General features: G+C 45.2%; 8 protein-coding genes across 8 annotated transcripts; 6 read left to right on the top strand and 2 right to left on the bottom strand.

Annotated features, from left to right (window-relative positions):
• Positions 1 to 607: 607 nt before the first annotated feature.
• Positions 608 to 1,890, top strand: AOL_s00215g307 (uncharacterized protein; the record flags this gene model as incomplete). Its single annotated transcript, XM_011129509.1, has 7 exons — positions 608 to 819; positions 943 to 989; positions 1,074 to 1,363; positions 1,445 to 1,487; positions 1,564 to 1,653; positions 1,719 to 1,755; positions 1,830 to 1,890. 7 exons carry the CDS (start codon positions 608 to 610, stop codon positions 1,888 to 1,890), a joined length of 780 nt encoding a protein of 259 aa, XP_011127811.1.
• A 1,757-nt stretch (positions 1,891 to 3,647) lies between these two features.
• On the top strand, positions 3,648 to 5,061 carry AOL_s00215g308 (uncharacterized protein; the record flags this gene model as incomplete). Its single annotated transcript, XM_011129510.1, has 4 exons — positions 3,648 to 4,067; positions 4,144 to 4,500; positions 4,557 to 4,864; positions 4,929 to 5,061. The coding sequence occupies 4 exons, from the start codon at positions 3,648 to 3,650 to the stop codon at positions 5,059 to 5,061; spliced, it is 1,218 nt and encodes a 405-aa protein (XP_011127812.1).
• An 848-nt stretch (positions 5,062 to 5,909) lies between these two features.
• Positions 5,910 to 6,947, top strand: AOL_s00215g309 (uncharacterized protein; the record flags this gene model as incomplete). The annotated part of the gene is made up of 1 exon (XM_011129511.1): positions 5,910 to 6,947. One exon carries the CDS (start codon positions 5,910 to 5,912, stop codon positions 6,945 to 6,947), a length of 1,038 nt encoding a protein of 345 aa, XP_011127813.1.
• A 1,497-nt stretch (positions 6,948 to 8,444) lies between these two features.
• On the top strand, positions 8,445 to 10,121 carry AOL_s00215g310 (uncharacterized protein; the record flags this gene model as incomplete). The annotated part of the gene is made up of 6 exons (XM_011129512.1): positions 8,445 to 8,565; positions 8,646 to 8,729; positions 8,802 to 9,092; positions 9,156 to 9,351; positions 9,412 to 9,848; positions 9,913 to 10,121. The coding sequence occupies 6 exons, from the start codon at positions 8,445 to 8,447 to the stop codon at positions 10,119 to 10,121; spliced, it is 1,338 nt and encodes a 445-aa protein (XP_011127814.1).
• A 2,979-nt stretch (positions 10,122 to 13,100) lies between these two features.
• Positions 13,101 to 14,656, top strand: AOL_s00215g311 (uncharacterized protein; the record flags this gene model as incomplete). Its single annotated transcript, XM_011129513.1, has 6 exons — positions 13,101 to 13,106; positions 13,374 to 13,378; positions 13,514 to 13,617; positions 13,706 to 14,187; positions 14,243 to 14,525; positions 14,592 to 14,656. 6 exons carry the CDS (start codon positions 13,101 to 13,103, stop codon positions 14,654 to 14,656), a joined length of 945 nt encoding a protein of 314 aa, XP_011127815.1.
• Positions 14,657 to 16,721: 2,065 nt separating this feature from the next.
• On the top strand, positions 16,722 to 17,764 carry AOL_s00215g312 (uncharacterized protein; the record flags this gene model as incomplete). The annotated part of the gene is made up of 3 exons (XM_011129514.1): positions 16,722 to 17,006; positions 17,175 to 17,432; positions 17,507 to 17,764. 3 exons carry the CDS (start codon positions 16,722 to 16,724, stop codon positions 17,762 to 17,764), a joined length of 801 nt encoding a protein of 266 aa, XP_011127816.1.
• A 1,215-nt stretch (positions 17,765 to 18,979) lies between these two features.
• On the bottom strand, positions 18,980 to 20,417 carry AOL_s00215g313 (uncharacterized protein; the record flags this gene model as incomplete). Its single annotated transcript, XM_011129515.1, has 3 exons — positions 18,980 to 19,913; positions 20,046 to 20,184; positions 20,264 to 20,417. The coding sequence occupies 3 exons, from the start codon at positions 20,415 to 20,417 to the stop codon at positions 18,980 to 18,982; spliced, it is 1,227 nt and encodes a 408-aa protein (XP_011127817.1).
• A 1,109-nt stretch (positions 20,418 to 21,526) lies between these two features.
• Positions 21,527 to 22,579, bottom strand: AOL_s00215g314 (uncharacterized protein; the record flags this gene model as incomplete). Its single annotated transcript, XM_011129516.1, has 1 exon — positions 21,527 to 22,579. One exon carries the CDS (start codon positions 22,577 to 22,579, stop codon positions 21,527 to 21,529), a length of 1,053 nt encoding a protein of 350 aa, XP_011127818.1.
• Positions 22,580 to 22,870: the final 291 nt, after the last annotated feature.

The following is a 22,870-nucleotide window of genomic DNA, read 5'->3' on the forward strand; positions in this document are numbered from 1 at the left end:
TTAAGATATTTTAGTATTGTTCCCGAATGTCGCAAAGAGACAAGTCAGTTTGTTTGGTCTTGGAGTTATTTGGTATTTACCTTATTTTGGAGCGGGAAGTGGAGTCTTGGAAGCGTACAGATATCGCAAGGCGTTAGAATCAATTCATGTTACATATTAGCGGGTAGATACCAGTTTATAAGATTATGTATGTTAGCTAGTAGCACATTAGTCTAGTTGTTAGACGGGTGCTGGTATCGCATATCTTCTCAGCTTGAGAACATCAGAATTTCCAATTAATTACTTCTTTATTAACCTACCAAGGAGCCAATTTCACCTTAGTACGCTATATGCCAGTCCTAATATGTATAACCAGCCAAAGACCATTGCCCTGTATCACTCAAAACCAATTGGAGTCTCTATTTTTTAACCGCTATAACGTTAAGTCTCGGCGGCCCTATATTGTTACCCAAAACTACTAATTAGGGAAAGTGTCTAAATCCGGAATCATCTTGAAGTATAAAAATGAGTTGTCGAACGCTCTTTCCTGTCCCTTCACTCATCCACAAAACCATTCAGAATACCTCGCTAGGAACCTTTCTCTCTTAATAAAGAGCCTTCAATCGATATGTCTAACTTTAACTATAAGAAAGTCTTAGTAATCGGTGCCACGAGCGGCATTGGTCAAGCTCTTGCAGAAAGATTTCTCAAAGAGGGTATCCAAGTCGTCGTCACAGGAAGACGAGAGGATCGCCTCAGGGCGTTTACCGAACAAAACGGCGGTGCATATGAGGTATTCGATATTACCAAACTTCAAGATATTCCCAAATTCGTCGAGAGGTGAGTTAATTCCTCATCGCCATCCGTATTGCATTCGAAAATATCGTCCATTACAGTGCACCCCGCTTGCGCAGAAAACTACAACAATATTGTGTGTTGTCTAACATGTCGGGTTACACGAAGGTTGACCGAGGAACATCATGATATCGACGCCGTTCTTCTCAATTCAGGTATGGATCATCTTGACCTCCGTGTCACCTGGCTTGCGCATCTATGATCGACTCGACGCCTTGCTGATCGATAGAATACCACAGGCATTCAACGCGGCTTCAACTTCACTAGGCCCGAGACCATCGATCTCAATGTTATCACTGAGGAACTAACTGTCAATTACTTATCCTACATTCACTTGACAACAGCTCTTCTTCCATTTCTACTGAAGAAGGAATCGTCTGCTCTAATCTATGTCAGCTCGGTTCTGGCTATGGTCCCGCTTGCGAGATGTCCAAATTACTGTGCGACTAAAGCGGCATTGCACCAGTTTGTTCTCTCGCTTCGGAATCAACTCAATGGCACCTCTGTGAAGGTACTTGAGATACTGCCGGTAGGATCTGCTCTTTGTACTTAAATAACTATGTTTCATCGTATGTACTTTTGCTTACCATAGAACCCCCTACGCACATAGCCTGCAGTTCAAACTGAACTACATGATGAAACCAACCAGCCAGGTAAAGAACAGTTTAAAGATCCATGATAGTCTTTTGGTAGACATTCGTTCTAGAATATTAGACTAACAAGCCACAGACATGAAAGGCGCAGGAAAAATCGGCATGCCGCTGGATGAATTCGTGGAAGAAACGTGGAAGGATTTAACGACTGGTAACGAGGCTAATGGTATATCATCCACCCAAAACAGATATCCAACAATCCAAGTCACCAAGATTAATGTAAATTCTTAGAGTTCCCTATCGGATTCGGAAAAATGGTTTACGAGGCGTAAGTTGATAATATTCTTGATTATAGCTTGATGGCTTGGTTTTCAAGGGACACTGTACTGATAACAATTATAGCATCGAACCACCCCGCAAAGCGATCATGGAAAAATTCCCCCAAACACCTGCAAATATTTAGCCGCAGGCTTGTGTTCTCGTGCCGCGTCGGAACATACCGATTACAAAAAGAATAGAGAGATGTGTTATCTTATCAAATGTTCTTGGAGGCTTGGAAATGCAGCCGATCGAATAGAATTCAAGCTAGCACCCTTGCAACGATGTAAACTGATATAATTATATATAAATTGATACTTATGGGGCACAGTTGAGGAGTCTGGCGACGAGACAACTTTGGGGTATTTTGATTTACACACAGGGTGATCGTCTGTGTTCACGATTATTAAACTTCATCAGTTTAGCTAGCTATATAGTAGACGATAGATATCGATATCCAACTGGATTCAATGTCAGCTATATATATGTATGCATATGGCCTTCCTTTCCTAAAAAAGAAACCTAACCCTTTTGAAAGCTTCGCCAGTTCGTGGGGCGCTTGGCGCTACAGTGGGTCACTGGAACTGAGACCTCACAAAGCTATTCAACTCAACTTCGGACTAGTTAGTTGACTACCTACCAGGAGACCTTGGTGTGTTACATCCAATTTAAAATTCCGAAAAATCGAAAAACTCGTGCGAAAGATATCTTCTATTGAACCGCGTATCTACCCACGATATTTTTCCATGACCGGATGGTGAATATCGTGTTTTGGGTGACAACCCCTTCGAGGATCTTCGAAACTTGTCAGGGGTCTGGAATTCGGAAGGGTGCGCCCCATCCATGAAAAACCGGATCCTCAATATTGGAGTTTTTGTCAAATTGCTATTTCTCTGAACGTAGCGAATTCTGAACCTATAAAACCCACACCCACTTTTGACACCCTTGCATCCATTACGAAGCATCGGTGGAAGTATCGAAAGAACCCCGAGTTTTCTAGTTCCAGTGTTATAACGTTAAGGATGTGGTGTGAGACGAGAGCCCCCTTAAACGCATACTATATCCCTATACAAAAAGGCTTGGAAGTCTTTTGTCAAAAAGAAGCAGTCATAGTCGATTTAAGGAAGTTATATCTTCGCGGCCAGCATGTCGGTTTCAAAAAACCTCGCTTGTAATAATAAGCCCCGCCGTACATATATAGCAGCAACTATTTCAATCCCAGACCTGCAATGAACATGGATCTCTACCCTTCCTACGCATTTGGCTGGTGGTCACCCATGTGAGGAAACATACTCGGGAAGAAATGCGAGTTACGAGGCTTCGCGAATTTAACACAGAGTACTGTGTAGGTAGTTTAACATGTCGTGGCACGACGTAGCGAGCAGACAAGACCACAGCAAAGTGCTGACCAGGGCGGATTTTCTGAAGATAAAACGAGGGCAGCTGCAACTAAATAGGAGAACCTGCGGCCCTATCAAGGCTAGTAAAAGTATATCAATGTTGGACGTAATCTTGGTGTACTTGGCCTACCAGGTTGCATCTGGCGTCGCATCTGTAACTAAAAATCTAAAAAGCCTAGGTTTCTCCGTAAGACGGTGCAGCGGACGGCAAAATCAAAAAAAAAAAAAAAAAAACCATGCACTGCCGGTCATTCATTTAAAACTCGTTCTATCCCCGGCATTTGCAACCTTAGCATCATTCTTCTACATCTTCAATGTTTTAATTTTTCCTGTTCAATTCTTTCTTTTCAGTCTCTTCCATTGGAACTTATTTCTTCCCCTACCGTCCTCTAAACAACACCTAGTTCTATCCTTGACGGATATATGCCCACCTTCTCACGACACACGCTTTAGTTAAATAATCAAATAGGCGCCTCGCAATATAGAATTCTAATACTTCACAATGCCTCCTATTTCACTCAATAGGAGAGCAATACTGGCCTTTGGCGGCACCTTCTTATTTCTCCTCTTACTCTCTGGAGCTGTTACCAACCACGTCAGACCCGATCTCGTTCAAAAACATATACCTGATAGCTGGAAGTCGAAATTACCCCCGCCACAACAGGATGAACCACCACCAAAGAAAGAAGGGAACCCCGAGCAAGCATGGCAGGAAGAAATATTCCCTCTCGCAAAGGCCGGCAAAGTTCCCAAGATCAATCCGAAAAATATCGTCAGGGAAACTAATCTCAAAACGCCATTACTTATTGGATTTACGCGCAACTGGTATCTTTTGGAACAAGCAGTTGTTTCTTATCTCGCAGCAGGATGGCCCGCTTCGCAGCTTACCGTAATTGACAATACTGGCGTGATGGATTCTAATGTGCGTTGTTGCATCTGGCATGTTACTGGTTTACCTTGAGTATGTCCTTGCTAACAGTCTCTTCTTTTTAAAATAGCTTCGCGGCCTTCTCACCGCTAAGAACCCATGGTACCTGAACCACACGCGACTTACGCAGCTTGGCGTCTCTGTTAAACGCACTCCGACACTCCTAAGCTTCGCCCAGCTTCAGAATTTCTTTATCAACTACGCAATTGAGCAGGATTTGGGCTACTTTTTCTGGTCCCACATGGATGTTGTAGTGTTATCCGATGAATTACTCCCCGAGTACAAGAGTGTATACGAGAGGGCTGTCGAAGTCTTGGCGAATACATTGGAAGAAAGACGCCATTGGGGTCTGAAGCTCTTCGCATATGACTGGCTTACTCTAGTAAATGTTGAAGCTATGAAGGATGTTGGTGGTTGGGATACCCAGGTAAGGCATTACAATATGAGCAGTACCCTCGCGAATATACGACTAATAAGCTCTAGATACCTTTCTATATGACCGATTGCGACGTGTATTCCCGTCTGACCATGAGAAATTGGACTCAAGATCCTGTCAGCGCCGGATTTATTTACGATGTTGGCTCTCATCTCAAGGATCTTGCAATTCTATACCCAGAAGAGGGCCATGAATCAGAATTAAACACAACTCGATTCACCAATCTTAAAATGGAATTGGAGGCTATGATGAAGGAGAAGCAGAGTAATAACGGCGGTAGAAATTACTGGCAGGCACGTCAGGACGGTGGACAGGGTGAACCTTTCTGGAGAAATCCCAAAGGTTTCGAGAGAGGGTAAGTTGACCTATCCTTTCGTAACCCAAGGTTTTAGGGTAGACTAACGAATGTGCCAAAATAGTATAAACTTCTGGATCGACAAGGGCCGAGAACTATTCCGACTCAAGTGGAACTACGGCGACTGCGACCTCATCGCAAAGGGCTACAGTTATGGTGACGACTGGACCGACAAGAAGCCAAATATACCCCAGTAATAATATCATTTTCGCGCAAGTTATTCACTTATTTCCAAAAGTGTCTGGCCCCTGGATGTCCTTTTTTTTTACGGAACCTTTTAGCATGCGGGCGACTGTTTCTTGATCATTACCCACCAGCAAGTGAATGTGCATTTTAAAAGTAATAGATTGGCATGATTAGGCAGGGTGGAGTGGGTCGGAGCGGTCTCGGGGAGAATGTATATTTTCGATGAATCAGGGATATCGTACATGTATAATATATGTCATGAGCTATCATTTTTTCGGAGTATGGAGTCTTAGCCTTAGACTACAATGGCAATTTGATTTCCAACAAGAAACGAAATACCCTTGACCTTCTAAATTACAAATTACATGTCGCATAATGTATGTCTCGTGCCTGCAACCTGAACATTAAGATCTACATGCTAGGCTAAGTGTGAATGCGGCTCGAATCGAACACTTAAAACTTAGAACTAAGCTTTAAGCTTTTATCCGCACAGCGATTAACCTAACCAATCAGTAAGCGGAATCCGCGGACAACGAGTTAGACCCAGGGCGTCGGGGCTAGCAACCAAGGCCGGCTCTCCGACGGCGAACCAGCATCCTTACTTCTAAGCACGCGTGGCTGCGCAGCTGCACAGCTGCTAATAACATTCTTCTCAAATGTATAACTTGAAGCCAAAACATCAAAGCTGACAGATACATAAATACTAAGCTAGATTCCTTCCTTTTGGCCAACTGTATAAGTTCGGAGCTTGATTAAGTTACTAAAGACCTGGTTGTATTCTAAAGAATTTCGAATCATTCAGAGAAAGAATCGTTCTGCAAGAAATCATATACTCAAGAGCTCTAGGACGTTACATTTAATGGCTTCCAATATAACAAGAAAGCTCTCTACACTACTAGACTTCTCATTTCTCATTCCCATATCTCTTCTTCGAGCCTCCCCAGGCACTATCCCAAATGCCCTTTTCCAATCCTCCCCTTCACACCCCACAGAAGGCATCCTCGAATCCATCCTTCTCCAAAACGGCCGTACACTAACCTACCGCACCTACGGCCCTCCAAACGGCACCCCTCTTTTTTACCTCCACGGCAGTCCATCCTCTTCCCTCGAAGCCGCCGTACTAGTCCCACACCTTTCAAGTCGTAACATCCGCATAATAGCTCCAAACCGTCCTGGATTTGGACAATCATCCCAACACCCGAACCGCACATTAACAGACCACACTCAAGATGTAATCGCCATAGCCGATTCCCTAGGGATACAAAAGTTTCGTGTTATAGGTCTATCAGGTGGTGGACCTTATTCACTTGCCTGCGCCCATTCGATTCCCACGGAGAGGTTGGCAGGTGTGGGTGTTATTGCCGGTTCTGCGCCGTGGAAGTTAAATCCTACTAAAGGAATGGATTGGCATGGTTGGATGAGGTTTCATTTGGTTCGGTATCTGAGCTGGACTTTTAATATTGCATATATTCGACGGTCTTTTGATAATAAGTTGAAGAGTTGGAGTGTTGAGGAGCGACGTGATTTTTGGAGGAAGGATCTTGGGAATACGGCTATTGATCTCGGAGAGAAGGATAAATTGGTGGCACAGGATAAAGAGGCGATCGAAGAAATCGTGGATTGTACGATGGAGGCATTTGAGAACGGTTGTGAGGGACCTATGCAGGATTCAGTATTGCTAGTGGCGGATTGGGATTTTCAATTAGGAGATATTAGGTTTGATGGTGTAAGATTGTATGTTGGGACTGAGGATAGGAGTACACCGGTGCATGGAGCAAGAGAGATGCAGAAGGCTATCAAAGGATCTAAACTATTGGAATTTGAAGGAGATGGTCACTATAGCATTCTCGGTGATCGAGGGGCAGAGATATTAGACGACTTTGTGAAGGAAGGTTAATGAAGCGTATATGTCCGACTCCTCTCTGGCTCTTGCATACTAAACAGGCCTCTCATATGCATATATGTACATAATATAGAACTTAAGTATCACAATTTGATTCTATATCTATAAGAGGCCGCTTTCAGACCGAGAATGCGCAGTGTGGTACGCTAAGGACAAAGACAGGTCAAAAATTAGGTGTGCTCCTTTATTGAAGGTAGAAACGTTTTTCAAGGCTGCAAAGAGAATGAAGATGTTTTAGTGTAAGTGCTTGGGTAACTACCTAGGTAGGCTAGTCTGGTTCTCCAGGTCGGTTGAGTCTTTGAATTGGATATTAATTCGACTGGGTACTGGAAGCATCCTACTCTCCAAAAGTTTAATTTGTGGGAGCAAGAGGCTACTTAATTGCAACCAGGAAGTTAATCTGCCTAAGTAATAAGTACCCAGGTGTGTGGATAATCTCGAGACCAGGCTATGGGTGTCTAGTCTCGGGGCCTCGAAACTATCTAAAACTGGTCTCGAGACTATCTTTAACCCTCAGCTCCAAAGCTAGCTGTTGTTATCAGGATACAGGACTTTGTTGCTATGTGGTGCAGACAGCCTCTATGTGTTGTAAACCCCTTCTACCTGTTGGTTTGATCCCTCATAATTCCCCAAATAGGCAATAAACAGGGGTTGTAAATTAGGAAATACCAACATCAAACAATATCGCAACACGGCGTCCACCGATGCCTCCAATGCGAGGCTACGCCGCACCGCGCATTAATATTGCAACTATGACAAATGCAGCATCTCCTTTGCGGGGCCCAGCGGTCGACATGACAGCCTCGATCTTGTGATTTCTAAAATTATAAAAGATAGCAATGAAAGCATTTATTAATCTAACTGCAAGCAAAGGATTCATATGCCTAGAATCGTTGATCTATCCCAAGTTCTTTTGGGCGCTCATCGGAATATCCCCGACCTAAATAACAGTCTTGCGTTTCTGGCCCCAAAAACCTGAATCGATGCAAACAGGTCAGCCAGGGTCCCCTCAGCCGGGGCTGCAGAAGCTTAGAAGCTTGGTGCTGTCGAGCTGAGCTAGGCAAGTCAAGACAATTCAATTCCAATGGCCGCCCAAGAGGAAAAAAAAGTCGCGAGTCGCGTAAAGGATGTTCAGGCTACTCTTTTGGCAGGCATAGCACGTGAAGAGGTTATAAGGCTCACAATGTCGATTATGACGGCTGCGCCATTGGTATCGCGGTGCTACCAGGAGAATACCGTAGAAAATGTCTTCAGTAGGAGTTTAAAAGAGGAGCTGGGCCTTGTCGACTGATTGAGGTTGTGATCCTTTACTGCATCAGCCCTGAAGCTTTTAACGTTTAGGAATCCCGCTACCTAGCTAGGCTTAACTTATATCTAGGACAAAGCAAAGGATATCCCACCAAACACCCCACTACGTCCTATTTGTACCTCTTCACATACATCCCACTTTGAAATCCACACACCCTGACGCCCCCAACAAACTCCTCAATCATGGCAACAGCAACCTTACAGCAAAATGCAGCACTGCCGGAGGGCATCTTCTCATTGCTCGATACCGATTTGTACAAATTGACGATGCAATGTGCCGTCCTACAGCATTACCCTGATACCGGTACGCAATCCTACGTCATTAATGTCGCCAAAATACATGTGACAAGGGTCCCGCTAACACAAACCTGTGTGCTCTTCCAGACGTTACATACCACTACACGAACCGTACACCTCATCTGAAGCTTAACAGGAAGGCATTCGAGTGGATTAAGATACAAATTGGGAGTATGTTTACACCAAAAAGGTATCAATTCGACTATTAGGACAACAGCTAAACTTCACATTTCCAATTTTTAGAACTCCAAAACATCACCTTATCCGATTCGGAAGAAGCATTCCTTCACGAGAAATGTCCTTACTTGCCGCCTACGTATATAGCATACCTCAAGAAGTTTAGATTCTTCCCGGACGAGCAGGTCGATATTAGTTTCGATGGTGGAGATGGACCTGATGATGCCGGGGATCTTACGTTGGATGTGAAGGGGGAATGGGTCGAGACTATACTATACGAGATTCCGCTGCTGGTGCTGGTCAGTGAGGCGTTTTTCAAGTTCGTGGATACGGATTGGGATTATGAGGGACAGATTGGTTGGTTTATTCTTGTGTCTTGACAGTATTGTTGCAAGTTTGCTAATGGATGACGGATTGTAGAGAAGGCGTACGAAAAGGCCAAGGTCTTATTGGAGAACGGGGCGGTATTCACAGAATTTGGAACCCGTCGAAGAAGAAGCTATCATGCGCAAGATCTTGTCTTGCAAGGCTTAATAAAAGCGAGGGAGGAATTTAAGGATAACGAAGGTTATAGTGGGAAGTTTAACGCATCGAGCAATGTTCATTTTTGCCATCGGTAGGTTCTTTGCTTTTTATATATGATTTTGGGTCTCCTCCCACTGACATATGGCTTTAGTCACAACTTGAACCCCGTTGGCACAGTCGCACACGAATGGTTTATGGGTATCGCCGCCGAAAGTAACCGCTACGAAAACGCCAGCGAGCTTGGACTTCTCAAGTGGACACAAACCTTCGGACCCGGTGTACTCGCCATCGCCCTTACCGATACCTTTGGCACCGAGGAGTTCCTCCGAGCGTTCTCGAAGTCTTGCCCTGTTGAGGGTGCAGATGGGAAGAGCTATGCTGAGATCTTTTCAGGCATTAGACAGGACTCTGGCGATCCTGAGAAGTACGTCAGGTGGATCCGTGAGTTTTATGATCGCGCTGGAGTGAAGGGGCCAAAATCTGTAGTGTTCAGTGATTCGTTGAATGTGGAGTTGGTCTTGAAGTATAAGAAGTATGCAGAAGAATATGGATTGATACCGTCGTTTGGTATTGGAACGTTTTTGACGAGTGGGTTCTATCCGTTTTTATCGCTTATCGCGATCTATGAAAACGCTAACTGGAGCTTCATTAGATGATTTCGTACACCGAAGCGACGATTCGAAGTCTACGCCGTTGAATATTGTCATTAAGCTTTCTTCGGCTATGGGACATGCAGCGGTGAAGATTAGTGATAATATTGGGAAGAACACAGGGGATAAAGCAATGGTTGAGGAGGTCAAAGAGAGATTGGGGTATACCGAGAGTGGGAATGTGGTCGATGAGGCTAAGAGGTGGGTATAGGCAGAAGTGCACAATTTAATTGACTTACAATAATCGTGCAAGCGGAGGGCCTATGCGGTAGATGATTACAATCATCTAGCTACGATGTATTCTTTTTGGGAGGTTGGTTACGTAAATCATATATGGGTGGTGCATGTCCTTAATTTTTTTTTTTAACCGCTGTGGAATTAACACAATGCGGATTTTGAAAGACGATCCATATAGAGAAGACTTCAGTATAGAAGCCGGAGTATACGAGAATATGTGAAACTGCGCTTCAGGATTCGTCATTATCGAGCACCCAGAGCTAGTATACGTACTATAATACGAGAACAAGGCTAGCTAGCTAAGATGTCGATCGTTCATTGTGGCTAGAGAATTCACGGGGGTATTATATTTTTACTTCAGGTATCCAGGAACAAGCCACTGCATACACTGCAGTATCGCTATCCTTTGTAACGGAAAGTATTGACGGACTATTATTTTTTGTCTTTGGATCCTTGTAAGCTCGAGCTAAGCTTTAGCTTTAGAGGGGCCCGGCCGGCAGTGATAACGGTGTCGACGCAAGCATAAGCAGGGTACGTAATCCCACTATTACCTTCGGCCTTCTTTCGTTTTTTTGTTTTTCATTTCTCGCGAAGCCGGCCTCCGTTGATTCTCCTAAGTTTACATAACAGGCAATAGGTACATAATGTATAAACTACATCGTTGAAACTTTTTCGTCAATGGGAAAACAGGTGGCGATATGTAACCGACGGTTGTGACATGCAGGGGAGTAAAAAAAAAAAAAAGAAGAAAGAAGGAAAAGAAGGAAATAAAGGAACTGTCAAAAGGATAAAAATATCTAGAGAAGAATCTTTTTGAGAATAGTTAGTCTGGTGAAACAAGCGAGGCGAAACTGTGGGTTGCATGTGCGGATAGTATCAAATGCGGATGGAACGTTTGAGGTGCACACATAGCATGGGATTGCGCGTTTCGATGGGCTTGGAATGAGGTGATCTAGTATCCTATGTATGTAAGTACTATAACGATTGATCATGAGGTTTGAGGGTTTCTAAGAAAAGTTTTTTTTTGTTCTCCCTTCTGGGATCCGAAAGATGTATTTTGAAGTCTCGGGTGGACTGGGCGTATTTGGGTAGACGGTGTATACGCGGTTTTTAACATGCACCCAGTCTACATCCCTCGCTATAGGATCGATCATCCAAGGAAAAGGGAATCGCACAAGCAACTTCCAAGCTAAGCTTAGAAGATGAAAAGAGAAAGAGTCCCACATTTTTTTCGCGGTCGGAATAAGTCACTGTTCGGGGAAATAAAAGATTTCAAGATGTATATCAGTACATACCTACTTAGTAAGTAGGTACTTACGTGGATACTCGAATCGTGCATATGATATCGACGGACTAGGTCCCTTTACATGGGGAGGAACTGTACGTTGCAAGCTTGGCCAAGAGTCTAAATTGGGAATCACGAAACCCGCACAGATACGGCTCACAAACGATATCGATGCAATCGAGAAAGAACGAATCTCGAATCGCATGTTTCAACCCGCTAACAAGCAGGTTGGCGATCTAAAACCCTTTTTCTGTTGGCTTACCCGGTAAGCGTCATCCCAATTTAAAGAGATATGATATGCGAGAAAGAGTGAGTGCAATGCGGTGTGTGGTAGCCAGATCTAGAAATTAAGAGGCAGATGGCTTTGCAATGGTCGGCCTGGGGAAGGTCGTTCCTGGTCTTTATGTAAGCTGTAGCCGTCTAGAAATCGATTCAAGCACGTACCTCCGTCCTGCTGGTTATACGTTGATTCCTGATGTTCATAATATTTGTCTCTTAGTGGTGGTGGTGGTGGTGGTGGTGCAGGGAGGGTGTAGCCTTAATTAGGCGCCATGGTATATACCTATTATGGGGCCAAGAGTGGGAGTCGAGTGTGAGGCTGGAAATTGCAGCTTTTTGATGCATTTTGGGACCTCTTTCGGGATGGAAAGTCCAGTGGCAAGCTTGCAAGGCCAACTCCCCTGGCAATCCATCGACAATCAGGCTGAGTCCTCACAATACCATACCATACAATACTACCATACAATGCCGTTAGTTCCCCCAGGTATGGGCTTATCACCATTGGATGGTAGTATGTATGTAGGTGGACAGTGTGAATGGGGAAAAGAGAGCTGTCTTGTCTTCCAAAAAAAAACTCAAATACAACAGCGGGTGTCATGCAGCTAAATTCTCAGCCCCATCGAACCAGTTGCCCCCCGGTCAGGTCAGTTCAGGTCCATTTAAGCTTACATCTGTGAAGAGACCTTTTGTATATACGTATATAAGTATCTAAAGGATCCCAGCGGAGTATCGAATCGAAATCTACTTAGTTTCTTTCCCTTTTCACGAATCCCTCCCTCCCATCTCTCTCTAGAAATTTTGATTTCTCCGATATAACGTTTAAATTCTAAATCCCCGCTTCTCTGGCTCGCTCGGAGTCCACTGTTTCCACCCGGTTTGACGTGTGTATCGAATTCCCATCGGCTGGACAAGAAGCTCAGTGAGTAAAGCCCCTTTGCGAACCAAATTGTCTGAATAGGTAGTCTGTGCCAGGCTGGTCCTGCTGTTTTGAACCAGCCGGCCAGCCAACCGTTGGCCTGTTTGGCCTGTTTGTCCTGGCCTGTCCTGGCCTGTCCTGTCGCTTGTTTTATTACCCTCTCTGCCTGATTAATATGATTCTGCCCGTCAGAAATGTCAACTCAAACCCTCTTCAAATAAATCCTCGCACGCATCCCATCCACCATTTCCTCCCCGTTTCTAACTTCCTAACCTCCGTCACTTAATTCTAGAACTCTTCCTTTCCATCTCCCTTCGACAACCAAATCCAAAATATCCAAAATCTAGAAATCCAACCTCCCTGTCGACCAATTCGAACATTTCCGCCCTCTTCCGACAACTCTCCAGCTTGTCTTTTTCCTTTTTCTTTCCCTTGTTACAATATCTAAATAGGGTCGGTGGATATCCTTCAAAATGAGTGTAAGTCTCTCTTGGCCCCTTTTATTTTCGTGTTGCCATGGCCTCAACCTGCGCCATTTCGCGAACTACCACCGACGTATCGTGCATTCGAAGAATCCGATATCCACCGGAAACGTGAAATCGCCTGCATAATTATAGAATTCCTTCTCTTCCTTTTTTTGTAATCACATCGACTCTGTCAATATACATTTTCGTCATGTTGGGGGAAAATCCGTCTATACGTATTGAGTGGTGTCGCTGACTATTGTTCTCCTTCCTTAATTATAGTATAAGTACGTACTAATTACGCCACCCGATAATTCTTCCCCGTTTGATACCAATCGCCGACTTTTCTCGTGTCGGGCATTCGATTGGAGTTTATAGTGTGTCCGCTCGGTGCTGACTTTGGTGGTCTCTCCTTTCAATAGTTACGGTCAACAAAACCCGTACGCGCAGCAGAACACAGGGTACAACAACGACCAATATGGCCCGTCTAATTATCAGGGCCAGGGCCAGCAAAGTGGCAACGGAGGTATTTTGCATTCCCATCTGGAAAACCCCGATCAATTATATTGGTGCCGGGAAGGACATCTGGCTAATATCATTCGCTATCGAAATAGGGTACGAAATGGCACCACTCAATGGACAGCCGTACCAGCAGGCTACAAACCCTCAGGTTTTCTTCGGCAGAATCGCCGAACTCCGACAGATGGATGAGGACATCAACAGCAGAATCTCCGATCTCGAGAGGCTCCAGAGTGAATCCCTAGGCCATGTCGATGAGTCTTCGTCGGCCGAGGCAACGCGCCATATCGATGCTCTCGTGGCTGAAATCTCCACAATGAACCGAGCCATGGCCGGCAAGATCCGTCAACTTAAGACCGAAGCTCTCCACGACCAGGATAAGGCGAACCAGGTCGGCCCTCTTGAGAGGAAATTCAAGCAGACCTTGACCAACTACCAACAGATCGAAGTCGCCTACCAGAAGAGGTCGAGGGAACTACTTGTTCGACAATATAGGATTGCCAATCCAAACGCTACCGAGGATCAGATCAGAGACATCCAGGAGGCCGACCCCAATGCACAGATCTTTACTCAAGCTGTATGTTGTACCCACCCATCAATGGTGAGAGAATGCTACTAACAAACCGGAACAGACTATGCAGGGTAACCGAACAGGTGCTGCCAGATCCGCTCTTGCCGAAGTCCGCAGCCGACACAATGATATCCAGAAGATCGAGAAGACCATGGTTGAACTCGCCCAACTCTTCGAGGATATGAACAGGCTTGTTGAAGAACAAGGCGAAGTAGTTAAAGAGATTGAGGATCACGGTGTCAGGGCGGAGGAAGACACCCGACAAGCAGTTGTGCAGCTCGACACTGCTATCAAATCGGCGGAAGGTGCCCGTAGGAAGAAGTGGTGGTGCTTGCTCCTCGTTCGTAAGTTAAAGATGTGGCAGCCGATGTTTATACTTGCGGAGATTTGTTACTAACGCATGGCTATAGTCATTATCATTATCATCATCGTCATCATCGTTGTTGCTGTAACACAGCCATGGAAGAAATCGTAACGGCCGCGCTCTCCCTTATAGCTTTACTTAGCAACCAACATCGGCACACTTTTTTTTTTCTTCGCTGCCGACCCGGATAAGAAGAAACAGCCGATAAGCAAAATGAATATATTTCTTTGGCGTTTGGAGGACTCTATTTACCAACACAACTCTCCATGATTCCTTATCAGAATATATCCTACAGATACCACCTGCCACGCTCCCTTCCTCTGCTTCTTTTTCTTTGTTGAATTAACTTTTACTGTCTGAAAAGAATTTTTTTTGTGCACCTCGCTTTCCCTCTCGGCTGATTCCCTTTGTCGTTTTCTCTTTATGTCGTTTCTAAACTCCCAGATAATATACTTTTAATACTCGATCCGACCTGATACTACGCCCGCTCGACTTAAGTTGATGATTTTTTTTTTTGCTCGGGCGTATAAGTAGCCCATTTCGCAATAACGGGTGTATATTGGGAAGGTGGAAGGAAAGACGCATGACGCCCCGTTTTGTGTTTCTTTCAATTGGGATTTCGTGGCTGCTGCGGAATAGCTTTTTCCTTTCTGTTTTATATCGCTTTTTTTTTATTCTTTTTTTTTTGCCTCCCTTGTAAGTATAAATCTCGCGATATTGTTGATATGGAGTCTGAATATGATTTTTGTCTCAAACGAATCCTTTAAGTTCTAAGTAATCTATAAGCAAGATGACGATACACCGTTTATGACGTGATCTGAATCTAATCGTCAGTGCCTCGTATTGTTGATTCGAAGATGGATAGTTATATAGATCTACAAGTATTAGCCTTGAAACAAGAGGAGCCCGTGGGCGCGACGAGACAATTGAGTACCATCGACAATGGATTGAAGCCGTAAAAAATGTCTAACTTCTTGTGTAACCTGTCAAGCAGGCCTGCAAGGAGGGGCCCCGGAATCCGTGGGGGGCTCTAAAATACACGGCAAAAGCTTATTCCGTTTTCCATTACACTGACACCAGTTTCGTTAGTCTGGTTGGTCCGGGGGTTAAAGGTTGGGAAGTCAATTTACAAAATTACAATACAACATGGTCCTCTATCTCAAAATCTAGATATCTTATAGTAAGAATAAGAAAAGAATTATCAATCTAGAGCCCGGCGTATTTCGTTTCGTCTAGTAATCGATCAGGTATACTGAACTCGATGTTTGTATGGGGTATATATGCTACGGATGTCGAGAAGTGTTAGATCGCCTGAACCGGGCCAGGCTAGGACCTTGTCCATTGAACTCAATAAATCGACGGTACAGTTTTGTGTCTCGATATATAGCACTTCTTGATGATACCCTTCCACGACAATTCCATTACTTTCTATGGACTAGATCGTGATTGGCCCATTTATATATGTTACCAATCCGTAAGGTCTTCTGAGCTGTCTACGGGTGTATAGATGAACCCCAGCTGGGACCGTTCGACCTGAATGAAAATAGTTAATGGTAATATCATGTTAACCTAGTTTCCTTCAGAGAACTGGCGCTACAGATCCAATTTGAATTACAAGATATGGCTAAAGGTATCGTTCGTGTATCAGAGAGTAATCTCTCTCTACAAAGCATATGGTGTTTTGGCTCCGGGTGATGATACTTCAGGCCATCTAGGACCAATATCAATGTAGTGCAATGATTAATATTGGCATATATCATATCTAACTTCAGATGATCTAATGACGCAGAAAAGAATTCCCCTTTAACATAGCTAGAGTACTTATCCAAGCTGGTCCTCTCTCGCGATTGTAGTCGCCTATGCCGTGTTCACGTCTTCATGTCGTATGCGTACACATACCCAAGTAGATGCTCGTGGGTGTCGAGGTGGGGAATACCTAGCTTGTGTTGTCGAAGGGCTGGTGTGCCCTTATCATCAGATCAGATAAGATCTTCCTAATATGGAATAGCGTGTCTTCAAATCCACCACCAAGGCAACTCAACGCACCAAAGTTGCTGGTTTCATTGAATTTGGGCCAGTATCTCCAACTTCGACATTTCATCATCGTCAAATCGAATAACCTCAACCACCCGTCCGACACCCCCTACCTCAACACTCAAAAAACCTCTTTATCACAATGGCAGACGCAGCAAAAGCTCCAGCAGGAGCCCCAGCAGGAGGTGCCGCCGGTGGCTTCGCATCCCGAGGAGGAGACCGTGGTCCAAGACGTGGACGTCGTGGTGCCCGTCGCGGTGGAAAGCCAGACAGCGAGAAGGAATGGATGCCAGTTACCAAGCTTGGACGTCTTGTTAAGGCCGGCAAGATCAAGAGCATGGAGGAGATCTACCTCCACTCCCTACCAATCAAGGAGTACCAGATTGTTGATTTCTTCTTGCCAAAGTTGAAGGATGAGGTTATGAAGGTACTTCATTTTCTCTTTACCCCCAGAGATTTCGAGATGAGGAGGAAGAGGGAGCCAAGGGGATCTAAAAGACAGATTCTGGATAATTGGTCCCATAAGAACAATACGGAATATTCAATATCAAATTCGCATCATATATCTAACTGAATCTTTTTAAACAACGAATAGATCAAGCCAGTTCAGAAGCAGACCCGTGCCGGTCAGCGTACCCGATTCAAGGCTATCGTTGTCATTGGTGACTCCGACGGTCACGTTGGTCTCGGTATCAAGACCTCCAAGGAAGTCGCCACTGCCATCCGTGCCGCTATCATCATCGCCAAACTCTCCGTTTTGCCAATCAGAAGAGGTTACTGGGGTTCTTCTCTCGGAGAGCCTCACTCTCTACCAGCCAAGGAGAGCGGAAAGTGTGGTTCCGTCTCTGTTAGAGTATGTTTCATGGTCCTACTCAATCGAAATATTTTTTTAGTCCAAGAAAACAGGCTAATTTGATGAAATTATAGTTGATCCCAGCTCCCCGTGGTACCGGCCTCGTCGCCTCCCCAGCCGTCAAGCGTCTCCTCCAGCTCGCTGGTGTCGAAGATGCCTACACATCCTCTTCCGGCTCGACCAAGACCCTCGAGAACACCCTCAAGGCCACCTTCGTCGCCGTCGGCAACACCTACGGTTTCCTTACTCCCAATTTGTGGAAGGATAGAACCCTTGCCAGGAGTCCATTGGATGAGTTCGGTGATGTCCTCAGAACGAAGGCTGTTTACTAATTTGTCTTTTGTCTCTCTTTTCGGGTGTTTCTCTGTGATATCATATTTTTTTCCACTTTTTTATCCTCAGTCGGGTTTTTCTTGTAATGCCTACATAGTCTCTTAACGCCTTTTTACGCCCTCACACACACTCTACCTTTCTGCTTCTCTTATATACTATTTGACGGGAGGGCTTTTCGAGGCTACTACTACTATCCACTACACACACTCTCACACACTCTCACATAGTGTATCATGAAATCCTTTATTTGTTATAAGGAATTGTTGATAATACCATGATTACGCAACTGCCACAAAAAAGCTACCTGGCTACAGAACCATTGGCCGGTATGAATTTCTTTTTTGCATAAGATGCTAGAAGTTTATCATAAGATGTAAAACAGCCGGACCTTTCAACTGACCCCCCCTTCGTTAAATAAGAGGGGAAATCTAGTAAGAAGTACCATTGACCTCGATATAGGTCCGTCCGTAGATGTGTAGATACTTGACAAGCCTGTTCGAATGACAAATGCGTGATTATATATTGGAACGGTCTCGATGGATACCTTCATGTACGTATCGGGAATAGTATAAACATATGGCAGGTCCACGACAATATGTGCAGTATTAGGCAATAGCTAATCTCTATAATTATTCAGCATCAAAACTAGACCACTAGCACAGCTTATCCCTTTGAAATAGGTATCTAGGTAGTTACTCAAATAGCCTCGGACGATATATATCCCGCATGATAGGATTAAGCTTATAAACGCACCCCCCTCGTCTTCCTAATGGACTTAACGACGGGCAAGGTTAAGTCGACCAAACGCCTATCAAATCTTACACGTGTTTACGATAGGGATTTATAGCTGGACTTGACCCTGGAATGTCCTTCGGCTTAACTTCTCTGGAGATAAGGGTTTATGCTCGGGAGGGGATGATCTGTGCTTGGATGGCAACATACTTAACTAAGTATGTATGTATGTACAATGGCTCCTGCCTTAATAATGTAGTCTTGAGATGACACGAGTCGTGGTCGTATCAATACAGACGGGGCTTATCTGACCTTTGAATACGCTAGTATACCGGCCCGCAAGACGCTAAGAAGCCAATTTTCAGAAAAAGTTGGTTTGGGAGATGCTCTTCTAGGACATTTCTCTTTCGAACTTGCTGATTGCCTGATTCCCAACCCAGGGCATAAATGTTGGACGAATATCCGACTATCCGACTACCCGACTACAGCCCCAGCATATCTTCCGCTCTGAATATCGGGAGTCTCCCCTCCTCGGCCCCGTTATTTGAAGCCCCGGTGCCCTCTACATCCCCTACGGCCCCCCTGACCGTCGAGTAAACCTCTGTCCCTGCAACTTCCTCTTTAAGCTCGACATCTACCTTCCCTTCAGTCGTCAACGCCTTATAAGCAACTACACTTCCAATCGTCGCCGCCAACCCAATGACTCCCTGCACTGCAACCCAAAACGCTGTTGACCGAGCTTTGTGACCTTCTTGGTTGAGTGGAATCTCATCGCTTACGCCCCATGATCGAGGTGATTCCTCGATGGTACGTTTCGTCCAGCTTATCAACGTTAGTTTGTCGTTTTCGTCTGGAGTACCGTAGGTTATATCTTGTGTGAAGCAAGCAGATTTTAAGTTATCTGCATAACCAACTATATCTGAAAACTCATTTTGGAGTATCTCTTTCGCCCAGGGAGATGGAAGGTCCGGAACGAGCAAGAGGGAGAGATAGCCAACGAGCAAACAATCGATGGTGGTAGGAGATGCACCACCAAAAAAGTAACTTTGTCCTGCAAGCTTCTCGTTGATTGGGTCTAGGAAGTCAGCCAGTAGGTTACGAAGTCTGACACGAGTCGTTATCTTTTCTTTTTCCTGGGGTATAGACTTGTCCGTAGTAGTGGTGATGCCGGCAAAGGCAGTGGAAACCGGCTGTAGGGGCCGAGACTCTTCGGCTGCTATGTCTCGGATGAGGGATGTAAGGTGAGCGGTTAAGGCAATTGCTCGTGCGTGGTGGGTATGTGGGATTTCATATTGGATGGGGAATTGGAGGAAGGTAGAGTATAGAGGTCTGGTTACGTTTATCCAGTTCTTGCTGGTGACATAGAGGGAGAGGGAGGTTATAGGAAGGCATGTCTTGCGGATGAAGGAGCGGTATCTGGGAATATACTTTGAAATCAGCTTCTATCGTATCAATTGTATACAATACGGTATGTGATAGTATATTGACGATGTCATGTATCTTTCGGTACTATTAGATGAAATAGAGTGTAATTTGGACTTGACGTACGCTACAGATTGGGCCTTCTGCAGACCCGTCAGGCTTCTATCGATATCAGAACCGCCTGCGCTTTTGGAGTTGAGGTGCGAGACTATCGCGTCGAAGCCACCAATCCATTGTGAACCGTCTTTGAGTGCCGGCAATGATCCTGCGGAATATAAACTGTTAGTAATGATAACTATCAGAGAGCTACAAGGACGCCAGAAGTGCCCGGGGGAAACCCTTACCATTCGGCGAAACACCAGCATTGTTACTCTCCACAAGTACCCAAAGGTCTTGAGGTATCGCAGAGCTCAGGAAAGCAATTGCCGCAAGACATTCGGGGTCTAGGGACGGCAGTCCGAACGCCCTGTTCCAGACATGGAGCTCAATTGGTGACATTGGGGTTGGTCAAGCTGGGGATGCCGTTGTCGGTTCAAATTTTGTCGCGAAAGGGACCAGGCTGATGTTTCGAATTTTTGTAATTCTCGTTCGCCTAAGTGAAAGACATGGGGAGGCGAAGGAGGTCAACGCAAGGACTTCAAAATTCCCAATGCAGGGTAAGAGCGGTTAGCAATTCCATTTCGCATGACTCGGTGGGAGAGGCAATGATTCTCGATATGCATTAAAGCGACGCTACATGAGTGGTTTAGGATCTCGAATTCGGCGCGTTAAGAGTTAAAGTCTCCTGTCGATTCCCCGCATGTTCCGTATTCGTATTTCTTTTAACATTATTGATCAGCTCGGACCTGCAGCTATAGGATTTGGATGGGTCTGGACTTTGAATCTAAAAGTGGTCTCACAGCATACACACACACACACACACCCATGAAAGTAAACCTGCGCAGAGCTTGGATTATAATTGTATATTAAAATGGTCGCATGATTATAAGGCCTTCAGGGTGGAGGAATCCCTCGTCGTTTTCCCGCACTCAACAAACAGATTGACCTGCAATTTCACTACCTGCAGCTGAATCTGAAAGCGGTAAGGGGGTTGTGCACATCTTCAATACGACAACGCTCAGGCCTTCATGCAAGGTTCATATTAATGCCATAGATAAGAGCAGCACACGTGGCAGCCGATGAAATTGATACGTTTCCGCAGTCTGGAGGACAGTTTTGTGCTTCTGGGCAATTCCTTGTTCGTTCAGGATCTTTCTGGGGAAGTTTCCGCAGGAAAAACGGCGCAGGGCGCATGCAGGGCAACAGTACGGCTGACCACAGGGTCGGGAAGACAGTAGGTATTCGGTGAATGGATTGAGACGGTGGCTTTTGATAAAATCAATTGGGAGGCATTCTGCGATGCAGATGTGGCGTGAGATCTTAAACTCTCACGTAATTGCCGCGATTTCGACCAATATGAAATGTGATACGACACCAATTTGAGCATTCTGGTGGCTGGTTCTTTTTGTGGTGGCTTGCAATGTTGGATGATAGCGCTGAATTGGTCCTGGTACTTAGAGCTACACCGATTAAATCCGAGTAAAAATACCGAGCAGTGTGACAAAGGTTTACAAGTCATTATCTTCCCGGATGACTTGGGACATGTACATCCAGCCTTCCATCACATCTTCCGTAGTTCCAGAATCTTCAATGCCTGGTGCAATAGGGATGTCCCGCGTAACCACTGTCTCGGATATTTGCTCTGATTGGCCGGTCGCCTGCGGAATATCGAGCTTCTTCACAATCAGATACAAGATCTTCCCGTAAATCTTATATGCCTCATACGATGTTCGAAAAAGAGGCTTCTTCGTTTCTTCAACTGGGTCTTTCCCGACGCCTCCTCCAATCTCAGCTTCGGAATCTGAGCCAGAATCGATTGTGATAGGCTCCCTTTGGTTCTGTTTGCCAGTATTCCTCCGAGTGGCGTCATTTCGTGTGCGAGACCCTCGCCTGGTGGGCGTTGTGGCTTGATATTCAGCTCGATCCCCGTCTTCGGATCTTTGAGAGGCTGCATTATCTTCCTTGTCACTAGAATTTCCACGCGTCCGTGTCTTTCGGCGAGACCGACGTACTGGTACCGAATTGACGTCTGCCTGGTGCACCTCCGCATCACTTGCCTCAGTAGGAAGGACTAGTGGAAGTGCATACAGATCAACCTCTTCTTCCTCGTTTTCGATTCTTAAATTAGCGATTTGACCGGTATTTTGCTCGCCGCCATTCTCCGATTCGCCGACATCCAACATTTTATTTCCCAGAACCATCTTGCTGGAATTCGACTTCAAGCCCCCCTCCGGCTTGGGCGCCAGAAACTCTCTTCGTGGCATTACCAATGCATGTCGATTCGTGCCATCCTTGAAGAACACGCTTACTTCGAAGTCGCTACCGGAAACTACATCCTTGACAGCTTGCTGCTTTTTCGTTACGGCCCCAGTTCTTTCCCGTTCCCTCTCCTCTCTTAGTTTAGGCAGGATGAGGTCTTTCAGTGAGTCTATGATCCGAGGTAAAGCTGGATTTGTAGGGTGAATTAGCCATGTATGAAGAAGGCTTGGGTCCTCAAGGAAGATTTGAGCTTGTAATGTTGTTTGGGGGGTTAATTTGATGTATCTTCGAAGAGGCGCCATCTGTTGTTATCGGCCGATTGTATACCTGCTGTTGCTACGGTACTTATTAATACAACCTTAGTTCGGGAACTTCGTCGAGGCCTTTTTGGGAGATCGGTACAGTTTGGTTCGATCTGTCTTGAAAATGTGGCTGCGTGAAACACCTTCAACTTGCGGGAAGGCTTTAAAGTGTAGGAACAAGCTTCGCACACAGGAATAGGTCTCTCGTTTAGATGTAATGCCCTATTGGTGGGAAGGCCTCCCAATCCTTCAGTTGGAAAGAAATTTCAATCACAGAGGCGTGACTGGGTT

This window comes from Orbilia oligospora, assembly GCF_000225545.1.
Source record: "Orbilia oligospora ATCC 24927 unplaced genomic scaffold scaffold00215, whole genome shotgun sequence".
Taxonomy (NCBI): Eukaryota; Fungi; Ascomycota; class Orbiliomycetes; order Orbiliales; family Orbiliaceae; genus Orbilia; species Orbilia oligospora.